This window comes from Tenebrio molitor, chromosome 3 (genome assembly GCF_963966145.1).
Source record: "Tenebrio molitor chromosome 3, icTenMoli1.1, whole genome shotgun sequence".
Lineage (NCBI taxonomy): Eukaryota > Metazoa > Arthropoda > Insecta > Coleoptera > Tenebrionidae > Tenebrio > Tenebrio molitor.
The window spans coordinates 18,560,107-18,577,707 of record NC_091048.1 but is presented as its reverse complement, the minus strand read 5'-3'; the positions used below and the strand labels follow the sequence as shown (position 1 = coordinate 18,577,707).

At 37.6% G+C, this 17,601-nt stretch overlaps 1 protein-coding gene across 4 annotated transcripts; it reads right to left on the bottom strand.

The window, feature by feature from the left end:
• Positions 1-107: 107 nt before the first annotated feature.
• On the bottom strand, positions 108-16,338 carry tn (tripartite motif containing protein thin). 4 transcript variants are annotated; one of them, XM_069043295.1, is made up of 7 exons: positions 16,179-16,338; positions 15,118-15,212; positions 4,511-4,653; positions 2,912-4,354; positions 1,381-2,680; positions 688-1,148; positions 108-629 (listed from the first exon to the last, which is right to left on the bottom strand). In XM_069043295.1, the coding sequence occupies exons 3-7, from the start codon at positions 4,643-4,645 to the stop codon at positions 198-200; spliced, it is 3,771 nt and encodes a 1,256-aa protein (XP_068899396.1). In that variant the 5' UTR covers positions 4,646-4,653; positions 15,118-15,212; positions 16,179-16,338; the 3' UTR covers positions 108-197. The 4 variants fall into 4 exon arrangements, with proteins under 4 accessions (XP_068899396.1, XP_068899399.1, XP_068899397.1 ...); XM_069043298.1 differs by lacking the exons at positions 15,118-15,212; positions 16,179-16,338 and adding an exon at positions 7,109-7,133; XM_069043296.1 differs by lacking the exons at positions 15,118-15,212; positions 16,179-16,338 and adding an exon at positions 6,306-6,545.
• Between the last annotated feature and the right edge of the window lie 1,263 nt (positions 16,339-17,601).

Below are 17,601 nucleotides of genomic sequence, written 5' to 3'. Positions count from 1 at the left end.
TCCCTAAATCCTAGGGAGTAATTTATTTTTGACACGAGAGTTTTTTTTTTAGTTGCATCCTCGCATCATGATTAAATTAATTGAAGAAAGAAAATGAAATAAAAATCTTGTGGAGAAATGCAAATACTTTATTGTTTGTAAGTTGTTAACACACTGTTAAAATGAAAAAAGTATTAGAATATTAAATTGGTATAATTTTAAAACACTTGTATCCTGTGGTTTTCTCGATCACACACCAAAATGTGTCCATTCGGCGTCATTGCAACGCCTTCCAATCCTTTAAACTCTCCTTTACTGATACCCCAGCATCCAAATGCTCTCAAGAAGGTTCCATCGGGATGGAAGATCTGTATCCTATTGTTTCCAGAATCCGCAACACAAATGTATCCTTGGTCATCAACGGCAACTCCTCTGGGAAATTTAAACTGACCATCCTCAGATCCTTCAATGCCGAAAGAACTGAGAACCTTGCCGTTCACATCAAAAATTTGTATTCTGTGATTGTTAGAATCTGAGACGACAACCCTATTTGTATTTGACACCGCAATGTAATGAGGATGTTCCAGTTGTCCTTCTTTACAGCCCATGGAACCGAATTTACCCACAAATGTGCCATCTGATTGGAAAACCTGAAACGAATAAATTATGTTGTTTGATAATAATTCAATAACGCTTTTATGATTATACCTGAACTCTATGGTTTTCTTTATCACAAACGTAGATGAAACCTAAAGCATCTGTGGTAATTCCCCACGGATAATTAAATCTTCCGTCAGCAGTTCCTTGACTACCGAAAGATCTCAAAAATCTTCCCGATGGATCAAATACTTGTATTCTATGATTATATCGATCCGCAATAATATATTGCCCTATTCTATTAACGGCGACTCCTGCAAGACAATCGAATTCTCCTTCGCCGTTGCCATATTGTCCGAATTCTTTCAGGAATCTGCCGTTTGCATCGAAAACTTGAACACGATGGTTTGAGGAATCTGCGACAACTATGGAGTTATCGGGACCAACGGCAACGCCGCGAGGCCACGTAAAACATCCGGCTTCGCTCCCCCGACTACCAATTTCGAACAGCTGTTGGCACTTCTGCAAGTATTGACTCCTAGGGGAGGTACCTGCTACTGCCACTGCGATACCTACAAATACACAAAGAAATAGAATATATCTTCAATCAGCGGTCACGCAGTTTACTGTATTAAACATACATAAGAGATCTTAAACGTATGAAAATTAAGACATCTCTTGGATAAGCTTAGTTTGCTCTGGCACCAGAGGAATGTCAACATAAGGTTTGTCAACATTATGTTGGACCAGTAAAGGTGCATTTTAACCAAATACACATACAATCTATCTAATAATGATACTCACCGGCCGCTGCCGTAGCTGCTGTAGGAGGGGTAGTGGGGGAGCCTTGCATGTTTTTTTGGTCGTCATCAGAGCTCCCTAATTCTGTTGAAGACCTCAGTGGGAGACCCAGGGAAAGTCTCCTCGCGGTTGTAGAACTACTCGACGATGGTGTCATCGAACTGGCACTAGAATCTTTATCTTTACCGCTATTCCTATTGCCGTACTTGTTCTTCAGGTATCTGGCCCAAGAACTGAGCGCTGCACCATCTTTCTCGGTTGTACTCGATCTATCCGGTGAATTGTCGCGCGATTTTAAGGCGTGCGAAGATCGACTTCTAGCAAGATCATGACCTGATGATGTTGTAGAGCCGTATCCTCTCGATGCCAAATACGCCGTTGGATTGGAAGAAGTCGGTGGTATTGGTTCATCGATGTCTTCTTCGTCACCGAATTGTTGACTACTTCTGCTTCTAGCTAAACGTTGTCTGCGTTCCTTCAGCGCCATGTACCTGGAACGACCGCTGGGATATTTGCTGTCCGAATCATCTCCCAGGGTTGATCCGTATTTGTGATCTTCTTCGTCAGGTGGTATCGCCGCGGAACTTTTACTTTTATTAAGGAAGCGACTGGTGTAGCCATATCGGGGTGGTTCTTCGTCTTGTACTGCCGATGTTCTTCTTCCGTATCTCCTAGGCGGAGATTCTTCTTTGGGGGCGGTATATCTTGATCTACTGTACGTCGTAGTGTCGTCACGACTACTTCTGCGTGCATTCTCAGCACTGCCATCTCTAGCGTGAGCACTACGTGCTAACAATGGACCAATATCAGTCTTGGCCATTTCTTTGGGCTCTGGTTTCTTCGTAGTGGTATTGTCTTCGGAGTCATCATCCGAATCAGATTCTTCTTCAGAAGTACTTTCAGTCTCTTCGTCGTCTTTGGGGGCTGGAGTTTGAGGCGTTGGAGTCTTGTTGTGAAGAAATCTACTTTGGAACGGTTTTTGAGGCTGCGCTTCTTTGTTCGATCCCGTTGAAGATACTCTCGTTCTCGTATCTGGAGGAGTGTCTACACTTCCTCTTGATAAATATTTCTGCTTGACTTCTTCTGTTGTGAAAGGAGCTCCTGTGTTACGTATGGCAGTCGACGAGGCCGTAGACGATTCTGTTGAAGTGTTCGAATCAGAGCTTGCCGAGCGCGTTGATTTTTTATGTCCCGCGTCTGAAGCTCTTCTGGTAGGTGCTGCAGTTTTACTGGCAGCAGTTTTTCGTTGCGTTTGTTGTAACGATGTAACAGATTCGTCTGATTCTTCAGGACTGGAGATGGCCTGAAGAAAACATTTTGTTAGGATCTTGAAAATTTATCTTCATGTTTCACACACAAAACACAAGGAAGAGTGGATAGTACACTTGTGGTAGTAGAGACATGCCAATGTGTAATCGAGTTTAAATGTGGACACAATCACAATGGACGGGAAACAAACAACACTTATTCTAGATTATGCTAAATTGATTTAATCAGGTACTTGTACATGAGGTTACGGCTCATCTAAACTCACCTCTGGAGCAGGCGTTTTTCTTTGAGTCGTAGAGTGCCTTTCTTCAGCAGCTGGTCGCGTTTCTGTTTCAGTTGAAGTAGTGGCACCTTTATTTTGTTTCTTAATTTTAGCGATTTCATCTTCTTCGCTTACTTGTCTGTTAGCCGGTGGAGGTGGTCTCTTTGGTACGATCTTTGGCTGAGTAGCCGGTTGAGGCGGAGGAGGCGCCTCCTTTTCCTTCTTTTTGCCACTTTCATTCTCTTGCAATTTTTTCATCACTCTAGGCGAATCTGCCAGTCTAGTTATGCCGCTAAGCGGGCCGCGAGCAACATCTTCAGTATCTAGAACCCTTTCTCTTTCGCTTTTTTGCTGCTCGGTGAATCTCACACCTCTTCCAGGTTGTTCAGTGTCCGAATCGTTGTCTTGATTGTGTCTACGAAATCTGCTGTATCTAGATCTCGCCGGGCGAGTCTCGTCGTAATCGTCTCCGTAATCAGTTCCTCCTCTGCCGTATCGATCACCGTACCTTTCTGTTTTAGGTCTTTCGCCGAATTTTCTGCCGCTAAGAAGCGACTCATCTTGGTTGTCGCCGTAACCTCTGTCGTAACCTCGTTCCTCCTGTTGTCTGAACTGCGTGGCCAGTCTGTGGTCACTTTTAGATCGCATCAAGCCAGGACCTGGCGGCTGCAACATTCCTGCGCTTTGACTCAGGTGTTGGTTTGCCAAGTTTAGATCTCCGTAACCGGCGACGTGCAGAACGAGTTGATTCGGGTCGTGGGCCAAAACCAGACGGATTCTCCTCGTGTAGTCGGTGTTTTCGTACTCAAAGTTGCGGATGAATTCGACGGTCTTCAAGAAAATTTCTTTGGCGTCCATCAGCTCGCAGTCGTCCCAGATGTCCACACTCTCGTTCATGTGTTTGTCGGCCAAGTCGCAGTTGCTCAGAATATTTGAGATTTCCAGTTCCAGATTCTCCTTCAGATTAGTCAAGCTTCTTAGTTCCGTTCCTAAGTAACGATCGATCTCCCCTCTTAAATATTCGGTACGGTCCTTGAGGGCTTTGGAAAGTCTCCTGTAAATCTCTTCGACTTCTTCGCTGACCGACGAGCAATTCGATTGAATATTTTGCGTATTTTTTTCGACTAGAGCTAAAGTATCTTGTAGTCTATGTAGTCCTCTGCGTATTTGATTGTTTATCCTGGAAATTTCCCTTCGGAGTATTTCCATGTGCGCGCCTTTGCATTCCTCGCAGATTTTCTTATCACAGTGAGAACAGAAGCTGCAATACGCCTTTTCCGAACAAACGTTGCATCTCTCCATGACTTGACCGCTTGTCGGATCCGGAAGTTCTCCCGTTATTTCGATGTGAAGTTCCAGGAATCTTTGAAGGGTGACGTTGGTCGGGAAGCCTTGCACCCCCTGATAGGGGATGCGGTGTTCCGCTCGACATTCCGGACACTTCACCTATAAACGACACAGTAATCACAGTTCGAATATGAAGTGGGCGTATATGCGTAAAAGCATATTTTCGAAATCGGTCGATATAAATACATATTATTGGCAACAGGAAAAGCGTAAATTTATTTTCAGGATTTTATGCGTATTTCATGAATTACTAACCTGCCTACGGACGTAATCCACGAGACCCTCCAGGCAAGGTTCCATGCAAAAACTGTGCTGACATGGCAGCAGCTTTGGATTCCGATAACGGTCCAGGCATATGGCACATGTTAAGAGCTGCTCGAATTGTTCCATTGTTCAGTCTGAAAAAACAACATCGTTTTCAGGTGGAATTCACGGTCCAAATGAAAAGCTGCTGAGATGCTGGCTCGTTGCGGAGAACAGCAAAGATTAATAAAACTAGACAAGAAGCTGTTTAAAAGCGACACAAAAAAGAAAGGTAGGTATGCAGTTGAAAGTTAGAAAATAATAAGAAAAAGAGAAAGACCTTCGGAGAAAAACAAAGGAAACAGTGACCAAGGACGGATGCTATTTCCGTTGTAAAAATAATTTTAAGACAAACAAGCGAAGTTTCCAGATGGGTCGTGCGGATGTTAAAAAAAGAACAAAGCCGCCAGAGGAAGTGAAAATAGACAATGCAGGAATGAAAGGAGGGAATTGAAGACAAAAGTGCAGCGAAAATAAGTTGAAACATGTTCGAATTTATGTAAAAAATAATGAGACGGGAAGGAGCAGATTTACGGAGAGCTCAATGAACTTTGCAGTGTGGAAATTAATAAATTTAAACCGCCACATCGTACAAAAGTCAAAATAATGTACGTCTATAAAAAAGTAGGTTTAAATTTAGAAGAAAAGGAAAAGCATTTAACGTGTTGTGTTCCGGGTTGGCCAAAGTGTGAAAGCTTTTTATAAACATGGTGCTTTGTCTCCTTTACATCGAAGTTGAAAATTTTCAAGAAAAACGGCCAAACAAGGCGAGCAACGTGACGAGAGTGCAGCTCGAAGCAAAAAAGGTAATGGCGACCATAAAACGTCATTTCTCTAATTCTCGGCCATTAGGAATTTGGAAAAGCTGCCAGCTTAAGTGGTATGGATGATCGCCGGCTGTTTTAGTACAACAAATGCTCCAGGGTTAATGAATCGGACCAATTTTTTCAGCATTCTGAAAACGATGTTTTCAGCAAAGCGTGCGTTCGGCACAATTTGGCAAAGGTCCACCTTTGAGAGCTGAAAATCGTGTACATGTAACTGCTAAATCCCTGAATATAGAGGCACACAAGGCGCACTTTAAATAACCGTGATGTGTCCGTGTGTGAGAGAGTGCGTGCCCTCTCATTGGGCGGAGATCGTACACTCTGGAATTCACGACGGGCGTCCCGACGCTGCCGTCGTCTAATGCTCATTCGCCCCGTGCTGACGTCAATATTTAAAATTAGACGCCGCAATGAGAGATTCATTATTATTACTTGCAGATTTTAACGTACCTACCTCCGATTATAGGCTCGAACGTCCACTAATTTACACGCAGTTCTGCGAGAATTTAGCTCTTCACTCGTTTAATTTGGCCCCAAGTTTTAAATGAAACGTGACGAACTTCTCAGCTAATTGCCACCGCGAAATTTCCTGTTAAACTGTTTCAATCCGAGTTGTCACTTTTAGTTTTTGATTAAGACGAGTACGAAAAATTGCGGCACTCGTTAATTATAATTATGTCTTCGAGGGCTGGCTGGGGATTTCAATGTCGCCGTTATTATTGGAATAATAAAGTTAGGAAACAAATACAAAAGCAGATTAAAACAACAAGTCCGTTTTGTGCAGTGTGGAAGAGAGCATATGAAAGCTTCCGTTATGGTATAAAAGCACAAAAAAGCTTGTTTTGTTACGCCAATGCGAGCTTTCGCAGTTTTGCACACTGACACTTCTAAGCTCGAGCTTATTCCGTTTCTCTCTCTACCTTATTGTCATTAACGATTTTGTTATTGTAAGATCACAGAGTCACAAGCATTACACTATCAGATTTATTATCAGTTAGTCTTCGACCGAGTTTATGAAAAAGTTTTTCGCGTGTTAACTATTCCGAACACTGGCGAAGTGTGTGTGCAGGAATACGCGATTGAAGGACTATATCTTATTTTAGACGATGTACACCGTATGATCTAGTTTCCCGAATTGAACACCGAACACCGATGCGTTTTAATGAGTTTGTTCTTTAGTTGGCACCAATATGTGTAGGATTTCTGCGTGGGCCTCGTGATTTTCGTGATGAAAAATAAAAGACCGTGACGTAGAAGAAAATTATGATATTAAGGTTATATTTAAGTTTTCCGGTGGTTTCGGGGGGAACACTGAGTCTGCGGTGGTGCCGCCGAAATAGGCGAGACGTGGATGATAAAAATGGTATTTCAAGTCCACGTCTCCGGACCGATTTCCTTATCACTCATGCCAAAAACCGTTCATTCGTTATTGGTAAAAAACACTTATAATGTCACGAACTCACGAAGTATTTTTTATCGTTCACTCGGACCCCCGATACCGCTTTCCACTAAGAGATTTTTCATTTATTTTTACATTTGTTGGCTGGTTTTATACTTCCGCTTCCAACATACTTTTGTCTATCCGCAATAAAATACACCGTATACCCTATACCCGGTAGACTCAAGGATTTTTTTACACTTGTCGTAAATAAAATGAACCGACAAACTCTAAAATGTGTAATAAAAGTTTTCTCATACACGCACATCCATAACGATTTCTCACCTTTTGTTGAACAACAAGATCAACGAATTTAGACGTCAATTCTTTTTACTTTTTAACACCGAACGACACAGTCGACGGGTTTATGGAAATTAAATATTTTTCGTTCGCAGACAAGATGGGTTCTTTTTATAACTTCCAATATAAATTTTAAGCAACTGATACGCCTTGGCCTATTTTTAAATAAATCCGTATTTATAGCTCAAGTTTAAAAATATTTGTCAATTGTTGTTTTGATACAAATATGTGAAAAATCGAGCGGGGGCAAAAAACTTTAAACGAATTCATAGATATGAACGACGTCAGATATGATTAATTTTTGAGTACTTGCAATGATGTTTCAAAAATTTTGTTTTCTAACATTTAAATAAAGAATAATTGCCTTCAAAACAGCTTGGCTGCGAGTCAAATTGTCGAGGTTGTTAAGTATCTTGGACCCTGTCAAGCTTAGTTATCAGAAAAACAATTTCTATTTTTTCTAAAATCAGGAATCGTGGATTTGAACGACCAATCAATACAATACTCAAGTTAAGAAATGTGCTGAAAACAAAAGAAAACAGCTAAGATGAGCTGGTAGTAGCTGTAAACTGTGTAAGGATGTTTAATATATTTTTTGTCTGGACAGCTGGATTGATATAAAATGCAGCTTAGTGCTAGATGGTTTTCAGGAAAAGAACTCCCTTCGTCGTTTTCCAGCACAAGAAAAGCCGGTAATTAGCACGAATTAGGCGGAGAGCCGAGATAACCATCTAATAGTCTGGTAAGACCGACACTTTTTTATTTGGTGTTTTCATAAGAAAAGAGGAGAGTAAGAAAAAGCTGAGAACTGGGGGGTGGGATATTGCTAAAGGCTGCAAACAAAACGTAATGGTTTTAAATGAAGGTCTAATTAATGAAAATTTTATTATCTGATTTAAGAAGAGGACTAAAAGGTTGTGGCCATCGCACAAAGTAAGGAAATTTTAATTGGTTTTTATCAGAGTTACATTAAAAGCTCGTTCCGTTAAAAACTCCATCGAGCATTTTGTTGGAATTTGTAACAACAAGAAATCTCGGGAGAAGAAAATATACGCAACGTGATGTGCAGATATGAGCGTACGTACTCGTATGCGTGCGCGTGTACATATGTAATGCTTAATTATGTAGTCGACCCTTTGATCATCTTAACTCAAATCTACCCGTGTTAGGGAAGCAGAATACATAGTAGGTAGGTTAATAAAGGGAACATGCTATACATATTTAAGAAAATTAGAAACAAAAAAAAAAGATTTTAACATACCAAAGAAATGTGAGTCATGAACTTGAGTACAAAGATGAGTCAACAGCCCCTACTGTGTTTTTATTTTTGTACGTCAGTTTGCCAACGCTGTGTTTTTAAAAAAGAGTCGTTTTAATTTTAAATTCCATTTGGAGATAATTTTAATACTTTACAGTTAGAGAATAAAATCTCTTTTAATCACTTCTGTCAAATGCTTATTACCTATATTTGCTATAATGTATTATGTATTCTGTGTTTTTTAATTTGATGTGGATCAGGATATATTTAGTTCGCCCAAATCACACAGTTTTTAAGTAAGGTGTTTACTTCTTCGTGAAATGTCGTCAGTCAATGAGCACTGACATTTTCTGGTCGTGGGCGCCATTTTAAGAACCTACACTTTATAATTTTGAACTTGTTTGTCAAGTAATAAATTGTGTTTGTTACAATTAACTGTAATTGTTCAAGCTTCGCAAGAGAATCGAATTAAATTCTAAGACGAACTTTTAATTTTTAAAAATGATTTCTGAAGTAAATATTTAAACAATATTTGAATAATAAAGGTTTAAAGATTGTTTATGATATCCGGTGTCTAAATAAAAATTTGATCAATAGTGCTTTGTCATACGCTCTGTTTATCTCCCATATGTTCTGGCTTATGAAACCTTGGTTCTCACTGTTGTTAAGTATCGGGTGTTCATTTAAATTTATCCTCAAAGTTGGCGTTGAAGAGTCGATGCTGAATGCACCACGGATTACAGGTCACGGACGAGGGCGTAGCAATGATTTTTTGCTGGGGTGGGCCAAATTTTAAACCACAGACAGATGATAGATAGATATTGCAGATGTATCTTGTTTTTAATGTGTTTTACTTTTATTCTGGGGTAGGCCAGAAGGATCCTGGGGTGGGCCGGGCCCACCTGCACCCCCCCCCCCCCTTTGCTACGCCCTTGGTCATGGATCAGCTGTTTAAATCTAAGCTCACTTTTTGAGTTGTTTGTGTTTTTACTCTGCAGACTGACGAGTGGTGCGTTCATAATTGACTCCTCAACGCCAACTTTGAGGATAAATTTAAATGAATATCCGATATAGCGTCTTTGTAACTACGTCACTTTCATGTCATATTTTTTTAATTGATAATTTTTCAGATTTACTGATATATGTACCTATCTAATATATCTTACAAAATATTTGAGAAAATAGTAAGTTAATTGTTTGTCACTTGGCTTAATGTAGCATACAAGGTGATCAACAAGAAAACAAATCAAGAGTGCTACCTCATCTTTTGTTTTATGGCAACATCTTTCTTAGCTTGATCGTACAGATAGGTATGTATACTCGCTATACACAGTTGTTTTATTAGTTGCCTACCTTTCGAAAAATCTATTATTAATAAATTATTTGTTAATAACTAAGGCTCTATCTTCATTGGTAAAACCCATTTTACCACTTATTCTGGGATAATAATTGTTGGTTACAATTACAGGAAACGTCCGTAAACTTTGCCGAAATCGAATTTTTTTTTCAAAATTAACGACAACACCGTTGCTTTAAAACTGACGTTTCTCTGACAGATGGTAAATTACCCATTCTTACGAATGCAAAATGTTGCTCTAGTTTATTTTATACATTTTCTTCATTTTCTGATAATAATAATAAAATGCACAATTATAATTCCAACGTCTAAAATTAATGACGTATGATTTTTTATAAAGTAGCGTTTGATTTTACAAATTGTCTACGCCCATCTATTGAATGCTTATTTGCATAGAATTCCGCTACGACATGACCGATAATTTGCAACGCTTGTTCTGATTTGTTTTCTTTTTAATCACTTTGTATGCTGGACATGCGTTTGTAAAATTTTTCAAAGCACTCTTGATCAGATCTTCATTTAGACACCCGTTATTATTTAATTTTATTAATTTCTTGGAAGGAAGAATATAGTTTAAGTAAAGGAATTGAGTTTTTGTTAGCTTTTCATTTGTAAGTAGTTTTTGTCGAAGTTCTTATAAAGACACAGAGAAGTCATCAAATGCAGCTCTCGATTTTTTTTGTGAGTAAATTTTGATGAAAAATATGCTAATAAATGTTTTTTTGTTCGACACTGTCAGAATTTGAGAATTTTCTCCTATGTGAACGGATTTTGATAAATGTCACAACTTGTCAAAACGAAACGTCAAGCTAATTTTAAAGGTTTTAAGTGATTTGGAGCCTTTAAGGGGCTCGTCGAACAAAAAAAAGTTGTATTCAACTCGTTCGTGTGTAAATTGGGCCTTTTTTTGGCACTCGTGGGCCTTTAAAACACTACAAACTCGTCAAATAAACTACTATTAACGATACAAACACACAAAATTTTTTCACTTTAACTCGAGTATATTCGTTTTTACAATTTTGTAACATGACCTGTAAATTTTACATTAGAATAATAATTGTTTTTTAATTGTAATTTTGTTTGTGGCTAGCTGTTAATAACAAAATTTTGGTTTTATTTTTAAAATAGAGCATAATTATATTGTTATTATATCTTTTTACCTAATTATAAAATAGAGAATTAACATTTTTTCTGCACTGTACTGCAGAATTTAATATTAACAAATAAATGTTTCGTTATCATGACAGTTACAGTTATTTACAATTTTAATCTAATTTTGGACAAGATAACATATATAAAAAACTTTTAATGTTGTGTCCAAATATGTACCAAAATTAAATTTTAACTTGCAATTTAGCGTTCAATAATACATAGTTGTAATGTAGCGATTCATTATCTGATACTGGTAGTTAAAAAAATGTCTCTATAGTCACATTATTTGCTAACTGTCTGTGATTGTATTTAATTCGTTGTCATAAAATCCCGATGAAAACATAATTTTACAATCAAGATTTAATATTTAACAGACTGTTTCATAATTCTTTGTTTTTGAGGAAAATGTTGCTTTTGTTTTAACTTAAATTATTCTAAAACTAATCCAAAGCAGCGTACAAATTTAAATGCTTGGATGGAGGTGGTCCTTTTACATTGAATAACATAACAATTGTGAGCAGAGAAGATTTCAGTTTTTGCCCAATTATCGTGTTTGTGAAAACTAGTAGAAGTTGCTGAGTGGCGAGCACAACAATTCCAACTGAATTCAGTGTCCTGAAAAATTACGAGAATTAAATAAAACTTTTTACAAATGCACAATTCCTGCCGCAACAGCTGAAAACGCATTCCCCCCACTCGGTTGCATTTTTGCCAAAATCAATATTAGTGAAGGGATATTAGGGCAACCGGTGACACCCTTGAAGTTTTAAATTAGGGATTCGTTCCTGCACGAGCGGCTACTAATCCTGTTGGAAGTTCTTGGAGAGACTATAACGTACCACTGACGTTTGGTAATTTCATTCTCTTTTAATTGATTGAAGTTTTCAAAATGAAAAAGAGTAGGCAACAGAGATGAAACATTTATTTAAATATCGCTTGGCTTGGAAGTGCGGACGGGCATGTATAAAAAGCGGCCGTAATTTGCTGAAAAAATAATATAAAGTATATGACCCTTGACGTTGCCGCCGTAACTCTTGAGATACTTTGTGTTTTGGGCTTACAAAGTAAGATAAAACAGATATTTGATTATATTAAAAATAATGGTGTCGCTGAAGGCCGGCGCTATTTAATTATGTACAACAGCCGTAAAATTTTAAATAATCATTTAAACAAGAAAGAATCCGAGAGAATATTAAAATTAAGGAAAATTGGAACAAAACCTTTTGTCTGTGAGCAGAGATGAGTTAGCACAATTTAAACAGTGTCATTTTCCGACGTCCTATTTTTACCTTTTATTGTTTCAGAAACAAACCCGTGAAAGAAACGTTTCGAGAACGAGAATTAATCTGTGGTGCTTTCTTTTGTTATCATAGACAGATGCCACGCAATTTCTTGATCTCGTGATGCACGATGTCTGTTACAAGACTGGTGTCTTTTAATTTCAATTTCACCACTATCTGGTTGAAATGTCTAGACTTATCCCCGGCATAAAGCGAAATCCGGCGGATTTTCAGCTTTTGTGTGTTTGTCGAATACCTATTTCAGGAGAGCAGTCCTCGACCAGGTAACGACACTTGAAAATACACGAACGAGGAGCAAATCTCGCCGTATTACATACACATTTGCATGGCCTAGGCTGTCCTATCAACTCTTATCAACTCCTCGTGAACTGAATCTCCAGCGAATCCACAAATTCATTGACCGACGAGGGCGTAGTTTTTCCAGCAAGTGATCTTCACCGGACCAACAAAACACGATCTAATCCACTTTAGAGAGCCTGGAGGCATCAATTAGCACCTGGTGGTGAGCCTTTTCCCAGTCGACCGGTATTAATCCGCTTTTCAGCCGGCAGATGGCTCCACTTGACAAGTGGCTGTATCGCTGAAACCTGAACTGTACGCGTATTTCAGGCCAGCGCGAGGATAATTATAGCACAGGGGTCAGAAACGGACATCACTCTTGGCTTGCTTCTATTCACGCTCTCTGAATTCATTTGACGCTATTTGTTAAATTTTTTCTTCGGCCGTGCTACTGGAAGCGCAAGGACAGTTCAGATGGCGCCTCGCGTCCTCCCAAAAATTACCATTTGAAATTTACCAGATCCGGGTGGTCAAAAACGACCGAAACGGCTTTTCCGAGTGCGTCAGTTTAGCAAAAAAGTGTTTCGTGTTAATTTTTCGGTGGCGAAACGAAAAGAAAAACAATAAATATGGCGCTGAAATGTGCGGTGTATTCGTTATTAGTTTTTTCCGAACGGGACGAATATGGTGATGCAAAAAGCCGTATTTCATGTTTAAAACATGAAAATAAATTGTGGTTTTATTCAAAAAAATTCAATAATGTTTATTCCACTTAACTATTCTGGTCGTTCTTTGTTAGGACAATTTTTTGTCGGTCTTACTCTTGAATGTGTTTCCATGCAAGAAAATTGTTAAAGTTTCCGAAATTTTATTTGTTTTTTTAACTTTTGCTTTAATAAAACTTGGTTATGATGCATAATCATGTTGCGATGGGATTTGTTAAGTTTCAGGGTTTCTCTCACTCGCGAGAACAAAACTTAAATAATTCTGTACATTCAAATCAAATTTTCTACTCGATACTTACGCTCTACATTAAAGATGCGTTTTTCTATTTCATTTTTGTAACATTACTTGTGTTTTTCACAAGATATCGACTGATAAAATAATATTAGAAGTGAAAACTCCTTCAGGCGCACCACGACGCGGTGAATTAGTTTCACCGTCACGGGTCACGCGTCACGTCGTGCGGTCTTCAGCACGCATTTTTTTTTAATTTCTAAAAACTAAATGATTTCAAAAGTCAATTGAAAACATTAGTGTTTAATCTTCAGATCGATTTTTGGACCTTATAATTCTCATATTATTACAAATTGTGCGTGCCGATAAACCGAAATAGTATATTACACCATAAGTGATGAAAGTGCCTAATTTTTCAACAAGCAATACATGATACACTCACGAGCACCAGCGAGTGAGGATAGTATTGGGAGTTGAAAAATCGCACTTTGATGACGAATTGTGTATACTATTTTTTCCAACGTCGCTTATGAAAATGAGTCTCAGTTTAAAATTTCTTTATAATTATTTTACTCCTCTATTTTTTGAATCTTCCGGATCTGGAGTTTCAATTAATGCAATAACAGTGTTTTAAATTTTTTATATTAATGAAAGTAAAAGTTGTTAAATAAATTTTTTTCCCTACCGGTTAGAAATGTAGGCTGTGGATACCTCATTTGAGGTGAGAAAATTCAACTTTCTCGCTAAGGTAAGAAAGTTAATTATGAAATGTTTATGGTAAAACTGTACCAAAATACAAATGTCAAAAGTGTCAAAAGTGAAATAAGTTATTGATAAATGAAAGTCAATTCAACAAAGCAAGTTGGTAGATCAATCATATAATCTGGAAAATAAACAGATAAGCTAGGTAGGTAGATTACTTTACCCTGTTTATATCAAATTTTCAAACAAACGTCAAATCTTCAAATGCGATGACAAATTAATTAAACAAATAACCCAGCCTACTATTCAATTCTCAAAATTGTCGTTTTAATCAGGAATATAACCATCTCTTTTTGACTTTTTTCAACGAAGTTGTGCCGGTAGGGAAAAAAATATTATTCAAACCTTGTTAAGAAAGTGCCCTTGCAGACCTTGGGCACTTATAAACCTCGCCTACGGCTCGGTTTATAATCTTTGCCTGCGGTCTGCAAGAAAGCATTTTCTTACCTTGGTTTGAAATATACTATTCCTCACTAGTGAGTTTACTTTCTCCATTTTCCTCACTAGTGATGCAAACGCCTATTTTTCTCATTAAATTGAGTGATGAAAGTATCATTTTCACAAGCGATGTTGGAAAAATAAATTTGAATAAGTGCAAATCGTTATAGTTTTAGTTGGTTCTTGTGAATGGGTATTTTCGCAAAACATTGTTGCAAATAAGTTAAAAAGTTTATTCATTGTAACCGTTGTGAGGCTTTGTAGATAGTTCCAAGAATTTGTCTGAATTTTGAAAGTTGTTGGCACGTGCAGTACTCCATCACATCATTAGGCGCTGCGACAGAGCATTTACTCGAAGAACCTAGTAATGTTAAGCATCCCACAAGGATTTATTCTGGCTTACATCAGTTCAATAGATCGAACAAGTATTAGTTAAAGCGGTGAATCGCAACCAACAACGAAAATAAATTAGAAGTGCTGCATAGCTTACCGTTTGATTTTTTGCGTTGGGCTACAAAGAGTTCATCCGAGGCCCCGGAGGGCCTTAACTATTAACTTGGTCCCTTTATGATAGTTTGGGAAGCCCTGAAATATAGTTATGAATAATTAAAAACAATTTGCTGCAATGAATAAAATTTAATATGACCCAAAGTGTGTGAGTCGGGTTTGTGGGAGTTTAGTCTCCTATGAATTTTAATAAATAGATTAAAGGTTAAACGTGTTGATTGCTCGGTTTTTACAAGGAAAGTCGTATTTTAAGATATATTGTTCGCGAGATCCGCGGCAGCTGGAAATTATCCTATTTAATCACGAGATATTTAAAATCGGTTTTTTAATACAGAAAATTCTTGGCACGGATTCAGCCGAAAAATATATTTAATGACAGCCGTTTATGTAACATTGGTGTAGTGTAATTTTGTGTTAATAACGGCGAGTCTTTACTATTGGAAATTTCAGGGAGACGGGAAATAAATCCTGAGAGAGCTTAGAGCGGATATAAAAAGTGCTTTCAGCGATTTTATAGGGAACATTTAAATTTCCATCGTGATAATATAATTATAGTGTTTTTTAAGATTGACTATAGAGAAAAAAGTGTTTTTTATTCACGTTTTAGGAGCAGTAAAATTCGGATTGCAGTAATGAATCAATATCAATAGTCGTGAACTGGAAAGAGAGCTTTATTTCGGCAATAAAAATTGTTTTAATCTCAAGTGACTCTTTCAGGATTCGAAGTTGGCATAAACTAAAAACACAATTAAGGCTGCAGAGTTACATAAACTCGAGTTTATCTCTTCTGGGCTTGAGCACTCCACATGACCGGATTATTTTTGGTCTAGTTGTTATTTCGTGAAATTCTGAAATGTAAAACATCTGCTTGGACTATTACAGTTTCATCGAAAAGTAATTATTTGTCAGTTTAACGGAACTCTTGTACACTTTGTTTCGTTGTTTCTGTTCACTCGTTTAATTATTGAACTGGAAGCTGCACAACGAGCTGTTGGAAATTGGACTGGGCAAATGGAATTAATAATAAATTCTTTGATAACTCACACTAAGTTCCACTGTATGTCGAATGATTCACTTATGGCTAGTATGGTGAAAGTTTTATTGTATTTTTTGATTGCACTTGTTGTGGCCGTTGGCAATTGCCGGCCGGCACTAGATGGACTGCAGGTGATTTCGCAGCGAGACTCTCTTACGAATTCTCTGCCAACTCCACTCTAAGCTTGTCTAAATAGATTCGGGATGACTTTAGGATAAAAATGCACAACGTGTATATTTGTCTCGACGAAGCTTTTTTCAAACATACCGTAAGTCTCAAAAAAAAAAACACACACACAAGTCTTATCAAATCTGAAATTTGGGTCACCGGAGAAATGCCAAACACCGACAATTGAGAGTGGTTCATTTGGCTAATCCTCTGTTGCTCGGGCTTCAAGGACTCCACAATTTAAGAATCTATCGTAAACAAGATTCAAAGAATGTAGATACAAAAATTCAGTAATAAATAAATAACATTAGCCACAAACTTGATTTCCGTTTGTAAGTTGTAAAGTGATAATTTTGTAGCATTGTAGCATCGGTGGTGTTATTACTTATTTATGGCATATTAAGTCGTTCTGTTGTCAACAGTTGACACTATTTCCGCAAAGACATTATTATTTTATCAGTTGTCTAACCCTACGTGTGCTGCTTCCAAAATTGGTTTCACGGTGCTTAAAGGAATCGATGCGATAAATAAATCACGTTTATTGCTTTTAGGGTTTTAAAATTTTTAACACCTTCACAAAAAATAAACTGATGGCTTTTAATTTCGATTTTCGTTTTGTCTTTTTATCGGTAATTCAAATGAAATTTCGTAAGCATTTTCTAAGTGTTTATTAGTGTGTAATTTAAAACTTCAGTTTTCTAGAGTTCTGATATATTGGTTAGAAATATTTTACAAAGCTTACGTTCGTTTTAGCGATGATTACCATTAATATGGTAACGTTGTTCAAAACATTCCTGGTCAAACGGCCTGATGCTTGTTTTTGTGTCCGTTAAAACGTATGGCGTAGCTTCATCAGCTGTCAAATATTTCGTAAAACAGGAAGTGTAGAATAAAAGAATGGAAGTGAACGACCATCAATACGAATTTTACAAACTCTTGAAAGGAGAAAGGGAATAATGTAAGATGAACCCCCAATAATTTTAATTTCTTATCTATCGCTACAAATGAAAGTATAATCAAGATAAAATTAGGCAGAAGACAACTAAAAAGGGGGTCTATGTTTGGAAAAGACTTGACCATACATTTATTTGAACACTGGTTATATTGCAAATATTATCTATGAGGATTTTTCATCATTCATAACCTCTGATATAGGAGGAAGAGACGAACGGAATCCAAACAATTTTGCCTAATCACTTGAAACATTTTGGTATAACACAAGTGCTTTTAGCCTTCGGAAAGAAAGATTTTTTTATGCTTCGA

Excerpts from the sequence above, each read along its gene's own strand:
- tn (XM_069043295.1), bottom strand. The coding sequence starts at position 4,645 with ATGGAACAATTCGAGCAGCTCTTAACATGTGCCATATGCCTGGACCGT. Across the intron at positions 2,681-2,911 it reads GAAAAACGCCTGCTCCAGAG|GCCATCTCCAGTCCTGAAGA; the intron begins GTGAGTTTAGAT and ends TGTTTTCTTCAG. Across the intron at positions 1,149-1,380 it reads AGCAGCTACGGCAGCGGCCG|GTATCGCAGTGGCAGTAGCA; the intron begins GTGAGTATCATT and ends GTGTATTTGTAG.